Raw genomic sequence first — 9,662 nt, 5'->3', positions numbered from 1 at the left:
GAGGGCAATGGATGCGATGGTTGGTACTGGGAGGAAGATTATGCTACATACGTGCAGAATTTGGGTGCGCTTGAGGTAGCGGCTGCTGCTGATGAGGCAGTGAGCCAGCAGGAGAAGCTTATTGATATTCAACAGAAGAATGATTTGTCTGTTTTAGTTGCGTACGATCACGAAATAATTATGTTACTGAAGTGCATTGTAGTTTTAGTTTGTTTAGTGATAGTTGGGATTGCTTACGTTGTAGCCAGACTTAGTTAATTAATCAACCGTGTGTGTGTCATTTATGTTGTGTAATAAAATACTAAATTATGTTCAAGGTTTTCATAATTTGTCGTGTAATACAGATTATGTCACGCCATTGGATGTACAATGCCGATCGCCGCTCCCAAGACTTTATTGAGGGCTTGCACAATTTCTTAGGTGTGGCCGAGGCAAATAAGCGGGATGGTTTCATGTGCTGTCCATGTGCCCTATGTAAGAATTTAAAGGAATATTCAAGCTCAATGAGTCTTCATTCACATTTGCTTAAGTCAGGTTTCATGTCAAACTATATATGTTGGACTAAGCATGGAGAAAGCGGGGTCATGATGGAAGAAGGTGAAGGAGAAGATTTAGACATTGATGACATTATTGCTCAGTATGGTGCCTTTGATGATACTACAATGGGGGGAGATGAAGAAGAGGTAGCGGTAGAAGATCATCTCGGTGATGCTCTTGGCGATGCCATTCGTGATGCACAACAAGAATGGGAAAGTGAAAAAGAGAAAGTTAAGTTCGAGCGCATGCTTGAGGATCATAGGAAGTTGCTATACCCGACGGCCGAAGAGGGGCAAAAAAAGCTGGGTACAACACTGGAATTGCTACAATGGAAGGCAAAGAATGGTATATCTGACAAGGCATTTGGGAATTTATTGAACCTCATAAAGAAGATGCTTCCGAAGCCAAATGAATTGCCCACCACTACGTACGAAGCAAAAAAGGTTGTCTGCCCATTGGGATTAAAAATCCAGAAGATACATGCATGTCCTAATGACTGCATTCTCTACCATGGCAATGAATACGAGAATTTGGATGAATGCCCGGTATGTAAAGCATCGCGGTATAAGATCAGGCGCGATGATCCTGGTGACATCGAGGGTGAACAACGTCCTAGAAAGAAAATCCCTGCCAAGGTTATGTGGTATGCTCCTATAATACCACGCTTAAAACGTTTGTTCAGAAATAAAGACCATGCAAAGTTGTTGCGGTGGTATAAAGAAGACCGTAAGGTAGACAATATGCTGAGACACCCAGCTGATGGGTCCCAGTGGAGAGCGATAGATAGGGAATTTCCAGAGTTTGCAAATGAGGCTAGAAACTTAAGGTTCGCCTTAAGTACAGATGGTATGAATCCTTTTGGAGAGCAGAGCACTAGTCATAGCACTTGGCCAGTTACTCTATGTATCTACAACCTTCCTCCATGGTTATGTATGAAGCGGAAGTTCATTATGATGCCGATCCTCATCCAAGGTCCGAGGCAACCTGGCAACGATATTGATGTCTATCTGAAGCCATTAGTTGAAGAACTTCTAGTTTTATGGAACAAACCAGGTGTACGTGTCTGGGATGAGTACAAACAAGAACACTTTGACCTATGAGCAATGTTGTTCGTAACAATCAATGATTGGCCTGCTTTAAGTAATCTTTCAGGTCAGACAAACAAAGGATATAATGCATGCACACATTGTTTTGATGACCTTGACAGTATATATTTGAAAAGATGTCGAAAGGTCGTGTACCTTGGCCATCGTCGATTCCTTCCGTTGAATCACCAAGTAAGAAAGAAAGGGAAGCATTTTAAAGGTAAGCCAGACCATCGGAAGAAGCCTCATAACCGAACCGGGGAAGATGTACTCGCAATGGTCAAGGATGTGAAAGTAGTATTTGGAAAGGGACAAGGCAGTGAATCTGTTCCCAAAGATGCTAAGGGACACGCACCCATGTGGAAGAAGAAGTCCATCTTTTGGGAGCTACCCTATTGGCAAGTCCTAGAGGTCCGCAACGCAATCGACGTGATGCACCTAACAAAGAATCTTTGTGTGAACCTGTTAGGATTCATGGGTGTGTACGGGAAGCCAAAGGATTCACTTGAAGCACGCCAGGACTTGCAGGGCATGAAAGAACGAGACAATCTTCATCCAGAGAAGACAGATGATGGACGTCATTACTTAAGTCCTGCTAGCTACACGCTTAGCAAAGAAGAGAGGGACAACATGTTCGAATGTCTAAGCAGCATCAAGGTCCCATCGGGATTCTCCTCCAATATAAAGGGTATAATAAATGTGCCAGATAAGAAATTTCTAAACTTAAAGTCCCATGACTGCCACGTGCTTATGACGCAATTGCTTCCAGTTGCTTTAAGAGGAATTCTACCTCCACATGTACGTCTAGCCACCGTGAAGCTATGTGCATTCCTCAATGCAATTTCTCAGAAGGCAATCAATCCAGTGGAACTAGCTACTCTACAGAATGATGTGGTTCAATGTCTTGTCAGCTTTGAGTTGGTGTTCCCTCCATCCTTCTTTAATATCATGACACACCTCCTAGTTCATTTGGTGAAGGAGATTAGTATTCTTGGACCTGTGTTCTTACATAACATGTTCCCCTTCGAGAGGTTTATGGGAGTCTTGAAGAAATATGTGAAAGTCCGTTCTAAGCCTGAAGGAAGCATCGCCCAGGGCTATGGAACAGAGGAGGTCATTGAGTTCTGTGTTGACTTTATTCCTGACCTTGCCCCGATTGGTGTTCCCAAATCACGACACGAGGGGCGACTCAGTGGTAAAGGAACTTTAGGGAAGAAAACATATATCGGCATGGAAGACGATTATTTCAATAAAGCACACTACACAGTTCTTCAGAACTCGTCATTGGTGTATCCGTACATCGAGATACATAAGGAGTTCTTACGATCCAAATTTCCAGGGAAGACTGAAGCTTGGATTAGGCGTCAGCACATGGAAAGTTTCAGTGGTTGGTTGCGAAAAGAATGTCAAGGCGATGACAATATTGATGAGCAACTGTATTTGTTGGCTAGGCAGCCATCGTGGCATATCCTCACGTACCAAGGGTACGAGATAAATGGGAATACATTTTACACAGTTGCCCAAGATAAAAGGAGCACCAATCAAAATAGTGGTGTTCGCATAGATGGAACAGATCCAAATGGGAATATACAAACATATTATGGCCGCATAGAAGAGATATGGGAACTAGACTACGCACCTAATTTTAAAGTCCCTTTGTTCCGGTGCCAATGGGTGAAGCTGACCGGAGGAGGGGTAACAGTCGACAAAGAGTATGGAATGACAACAGTGGACCTCAACAATATTGGGTACAAAGAGGAACCATTCGTCCTTGCTGCCGATGTGAGTCAGGTGTTCTATGTGAAAGACATGTCTACAAAATCAAAGAGAGGAAAAAACGAAGACATCAACTCAATGATCAATGAGCCAAAGCGCCACATAATTCTTTCTGGGAAAATAAATATAGTGGGAATTGAAGACAAGTCAGACATGTTAGAAGATTACGAAAGAAATGTCCGAATTCCACCCTTCATAGTGAAGAAAGATCCAAGCATCATGTTAAATGATGAAGACACTCCATGGTTACGACAAGATCATAACCAAAGGTCATACGTCAAGAAGAAATTCACTGTTGTGCCCGCATGATACAACGATGCATGTTTAATATATTATGTTTTAGAGATGGATATTATGTAATATTCACTGTTTTAGATATACAATTGTTGTTTTGGTCAACTTTCCATTTGAGAAAGTCCGAGGGGTTCAAATTTGTGATTTTAAAATTTCGACGCCTACAAACTAGTTTTCGGGACCCTAGATTGTCTCAAATTGAAAAGTTTTGAATACCGAGTTTGTTAAGCTCATCAATATATACAATCCTTATATAGGCCATTTTTTCATTTGAGAAAGCTTGAACAAAATGTAGTTCAAATTTCACAAGTGTGTGACATAGTTTTAGAAAGTATATATGAGATTCAAGAAGTTGTGACTAGTGTTTGATAAAAATTTCTCAAATGGGAAAATGAGCTATGTAACAATTGTAGATCTTTCTGAGATGATCAAACTTGGTATTCAGAGTTTTTTCATCTGAGGTCATTTAGTGTCTCATTTGAGCAAGTTTGACCAAGTCAAATTTGGTCAAATAAAAAAACAACACTTTGACTCTAGTATTATGAACTCTAAATGACTTCAAATTGAAAAGTTTTGAATACCAAGTTTGTTAAACTCAAAAAGATCTACAATTGTTGTTTTGGTCAACTTTCCATTTGAGAAAGTCCGAGGGGTTCAAATTTGTGATTTTAAAATTTCGACGCCTACAAACTAGTTTTCGGGACCCTAGATTGTCTCAAATTGAAAAGTTTTGAATACCGAGTTTGTTAAGCTCATCAATATATACAATCCTTATATAGGCCATTTTTTCATTTGAGAAAGCTTGAACAAAATGTAGTTCAAATTTCACAAGTGTGTGACATAGTTTTAGAAAGTATATATGAGATTCAAGAAGTTGTGACTATTGTTTGATAAAAATTTCTCAAATGGGAAAATGAGCTATGTAACAATTGTAGATCTTTCTGAGATGATCAAACTTGGTATTCAGAGTTTTTTCATCTGAGGTCATTTAGTGTCTCATTTGAGCAAGTTTGACCAAGTCAAATTTGGTCAAATAAAAAAACAACACTTTGACTCTAGTATTATGAACTCTAAATGACTTCAAATTGAAAAGTTTTGAATACCAAGTTTGTTAAACTCAAAAAGATCTACAATTGTTGTTTTGGTCAACTTTCCATTTGAGAAAGTCCGAGGGGTTCAAATTTGTGATTTTAAAATTTCGACGCCTACAAACTAGTTTTCGGGACCCTAGATTGTCTCAAATTGAAAAGTTTTGAATACCGAGTTTGTTAAGCTCATCAATATATACAATCCTTATATAGGCTATTTTTTCATTTGAGAAAGCTGTAGAACAAAAAATACTACATTTTCTCTATTTTTATAGGTTCAACAAAAAATTCCTGTCAATTTTGGTCAAAAACCGAGAAAAAATTGAAACATTGACGTTACAATAATGTGATAATAAATTTCCTATCGAATAATATTAGTTTTATTAATTTTAAGTTAGAAATATATTTTTGCATTAACAAAATACTTAGTATTAGTAACATTTATATTCTATATTCATAAAAGAAATTAAAAACTTTAGGTTACAAAATTTTCCTATTTACAATAAATAATTAGTTAATCAATAGTATTTTTTAAAATAAATATTGCAAAGTATTGAAGTTGCTATGGAATTAATTGATTAACCTAGTATTAAAAAAAACAAAATCCTAGGCCTTTCCAATTACGCTGGCAGGTTGGCAAATTTTTCAGGGCTTCAGTCCCGGCCCAGACCAAGAACCGGGACTAAAGGGTGGGCGGCAATTTCGGTGCCCGCCAAAAAAATACCTTTAGTCCCGGCTGGCAACACGAGCCGGGACTAAAGGACATTTAGTCCCGGCTGGTAAGACCAACCGGGACTAAAGGGTTGGACCTTTAGTCCCGGTTGGTATTACCAGCCGGGACTAAAGGGTCGCAGGCTATATATATCGAAGTCTGTTCTGTTCATCTTCGATCTCGCCTCCGTCGCTCAGCCGCCCGCCTGGCCGCGCCATCCGCCGTCGTCGAGCTCGTCTCTGCCGCGCCGCGCCGTCGTCGTCTACCCCCGCCCGGCCGCGCCATTCTCCAGGCCCGCATCGCCGCATCCCGTCTCCGCCGCCGCACCCGACCCCACCATCCGTCGCCGACGCTTCCCGCGCGCCCACGCCGTACGGCCTCCGTCGATCGAACTCGATATGATCTGCTGCTCTCGATCGGCTTTTTTTTTAGATTTTTTTTACAAAGTCTCGGCTGTATGTTAGATTAAAATAAATACATGTAGTTTATTGTTAGTTTTTTAGTTATTTTTAGATAGTTTTTGATATATTAGATTTAAATGTATTAAAATTTAATTAGTATTTTATTTAGATAGTTTTTTTTAGATAGTTTTTTATTATAGTTTTTGATATATGTTAGATTAAAATGTATTATCTTACTAGTTTATCTAATTTCATGTTAGATTTATTTAATTGGATTTAGTAATTATATATTCTATCTCTCTATATATATTATATCTAGAGATATATAGATTCTATATGTATACATATGTACTTAATTATTTCTATATGTATATATACATGTACTTATTTTCATGTGTTGAGAGAGAGAAAATTGTATCTAGAGAGACATTCTATGTGTATCACATGCATATCTAGAGATATATAGACATATGCACTTATTTCTATGTGTTGAGAGAGAGAGAAAATATATTGTATCATTCTATGTGTATATATATACATGTACTTATTTCCATGTTGATGAAATATTATGTGTTATTATATTTAATTGGATTTAGTAATTCTATATGTGTTATCACATGTACTTATATTATGTACCATAGTAATTCTATCTATGTGTTATCTTGAAGATACAAATGGCTGCTCCGAATGATAACTTGAGTGATGACATAATGGCGGATATTATCAACGCCGGCACCAATGTGGATGTAGATGACACGAGTCAGTACTTTGCTAATTATGAGGATATCCTGAATATGCCGGTGGTTGAAGATCAACAAATTGTCGCGCAAGAAAATACTGACGAGGTATATTCGATTATCTATCATCTCTTATAGATGCATGCGTACGTATATTTGTTGTTAATCGTTGTGTTTCTACTCATGTAGCCGGTCTCTGGATCTACATCAACCACCGACAAAAGTAGGAAAGTCCGAGGGCCAAAAAAGCCATTAGAGGGCCGTTTCATAATATCAGAATTCGACACCGACACCGGCAAACCATTGGGACCACATGCTCAGACATATGTCAATCAATGTGGGTTCGTTGTAAGGGATAGGATCCCAGTTAGTGCTCGTGAATGGAAGCAGAAGATATCCGCTCCTAATGTTAGTTTTGTATCTGATCGTGACAAGAACCTAGCTTGGAGAGATATCACTCAACATTTCACATTACAAGCAGATGATGCTTTGAAGGAGCTAGTGAGGGATTGGACAATGAAGAAGATGGCAACATTGTTCCAGAGTTGGAAGAAGACATTGTATAAAAAGTTTATCTTGAAGAATGCTACGCCGAATTTCAATGCTAAGGCGTTTGTCAAGTTGGAGTCCCATTGGGATGCCTTCGTAGAATACAAGACATCCCAAGACAGTGAGGAACGTGTGATGAGGAATCGGCAGAATGCCCGACAGAAGCAATACCATCATCGCATGGGATCAGGTGGTTATAAGAGTGCTATTCCCAAGTGGCAGAACCTAAAAGCAGAGATTACTGCCAAGGGAATCATACCTGAAACAATAGAGAAGAACTGGCCTCAACGCGCGAAGAATTGGTTCTACGCTCATGGGGGAAGCCTAGACCTAGACACTGGCAAGCTAATTTTCGGCCAAAAAATTGAGAGAGCAACACAGAGACTAGCTCGTGCTAGGGAAGAAGCTGATAGTGGTGTTTTCAAGCCCAACAGAGAGAAGGATGAATTGACATATGCACTAGAGAATCCCGAACATGGTGGTCGAACAAGAGGCTATGGGGCGGTTCCGTGGCTACACGCATTCCCAGCAGACAAGGATACCTACAGAAGCCGCCAAAGAAAGAAGGATGAGGAGGCAGAACGAATCCGTGCATTGGAGCAATTTGTTGACGAGTCACGACAAGCATTGCTTGAATCACGTGAACGAGAAAAATCTCTTGAGGCAATAATGCAGGAGGAGATCAAGAGGCAAGTGCAGCTAGCAATGAGTCAAATGCAATCGCAATCAACGCCGGGAGTCACCATTAGCCCCGTTGGTCAGATGAAAAGTAGTTGTGCTTCTACGGAGCTGCCAGTTATTCAAGATGACGCTGGGTTGCGCTTCCCTGTTGATGACATTACCGAGCCTCTAACAACATGTGAGCTGCACATTCCAGATGGTAATAATGCATCAATCATGGTGGCTGTCGGGGTTGTATCTCCAATAGACCGAACGAAGACACCAAGAATCCATGGGTCAGTTATTCAACCTGGATATGCTAGCGTCTCGGTCGATAGAGTGCTCAAAGGTTACAGCAATGTTCCTCTTGACATTGAAGGCGGTGATGGGGAGAAGACACTAGGAGAAGCAGAAAAGACATTTATTCAATGGCGCAAACGCTTCATCATCATTCCTGGGGCGCCACCGCTTCCCCTACCTCACCCTAGGTACGAATGAAAGTGAATGAAATATTATTTTCCATTAATTTTCTATTGGCTTAAAAAATAATTGACACACAACTTGTTTTTGTAGCAGGGTCTCCCCCCAGCCTAGCCTAATTATTCATTCCCCATCTCATCACAGCGTCGCGGGGGGCGAGACGACTTCATCCCCACGGCGATCGCCAACTCCTACACCGGCCCCATCGCCTCCACGACGATCTCCAACTCCTACACCGGCCCCACCGCCTCCACAACGATCTCCAACGCCTCCACGCCGGTCTCCACCAACACCGGCCACATCGCCTCCACGTCGGTCTCCAACACCGCCCCCACCCCCTCCACAGCGACGCACTACAAAGACGTCTAAGGTCCCGGCGGCAAAGAAGACCCCGAGAAAAAGAGTTATTTCTCAAGAAATACTTTCTGAAAAAACTGATGAGCAAATAGCAGATGAAGAAGACAAAAAAGTGAAAGATTTTTTTATAGATACCAAAAAGAAGAGTCAAACGAAGCTTAAGGAGAAGCCGTACTTTTACCTACCACGAGAGGTGCTGAGGCAGAAGGTCGATGCTCACAAGAAAAAGATGATTGAACTTCGTAAACCTTCGCCACTATCAGACTATGACCGCTCCCTCGTGAAGTCACATGATGCAGATAAGAAAAGGAAAAGAGCATCAGGGAAGGATGTCCCACAGCTCGGACAACAGAAGCAACCAATGCAAAATCTTGTTGTTGCTAATCAATATGGTTCCAACATAGAAGTCTATCGACCAGACAACTCTGGAGAAGTGTCGGTTCAAGCCCTTAATGCTTTTTTTCAAGATACTGGTTTAACCTTGGATCAATTGACGGGCAAAGCTCCAATCCAGAACCTGGAAGTTGATACCTGGAAGACTTATAAATATGGCAAAAGTCTGTACAACCCTGCGGCTCTGAATGAATTGGGTACGCAAATGTACTTGCTCAACAAGTGGTACATGCAGGCGTGTGGCAGGGGTGAGCAGTGGATCTTTGTCAGATTTAGAGACCATCATTACTTCCGTGGCGATGACATCTTACATATTAGTTTCGAAGAATTGCATCAACTATACCACATGGACGCTCTGGACAAATCAATCATTAGCTCCTTTTGTTTGTAAGTGATTCTTACTTTTATTTAATAAACTCACTTCCATGCGTACGTGTATATAATTATCCTCACATGTAACTTATATTTATATACAGATTCCAGATGTCAGAGCTCGAAAGAATACAAGACACCAGTGTTGGCTTCATTGATCCTTATATCGTATTCAAAACCGGTATTATTGTCAAGGAGCGATGGGTATCTGAAGCACAGGA

General features: G+C 40.7%; 1 protein-coding gene across 1 annotated transcript; it reads left to right on the top strand.

Annotated features, from left to right (window-relative positions):
• Nucleotides 1-347: 347 nt before the first annotated feature.
• Nucleotides 348-9,448, top strand: LOC136484378 (uncharacterized; the record flags this gene model as incomplete). Its single annotated transcript, XM_066481611.1, has 3 exons — nucleotides 348-1,363; nucleotides 1,760-2,199; nucleotides 9,123-9,448. Coding segments are annotated over exons 1-3 (1,782 nt in total), but the record flags the coding sequence as incomplete, so codon positions are not given.
• Nucleotides 9,449-9,662: the final 214 nt, after the last annotated feature.

Source organism: Miscanthus floridulus, chromosome 9 (assembly GCF_019320115.1).
Source record: "Miscanthus floridulus cultivar M001 chromosome 9, ASM1932011v1, whole genome shotgun sequence".
Lineage (NCBI taxonomy): Eukaryota > Viridiplantae > Streptophyta > Magnoliopsida > Poales > Poaceae > Miscanthus > Miscanthus floridulus.
Note: the sequence above shows the minus strand (reverse complement) of the source record. Positions and strands in the feature narration are given on the sequence as shown.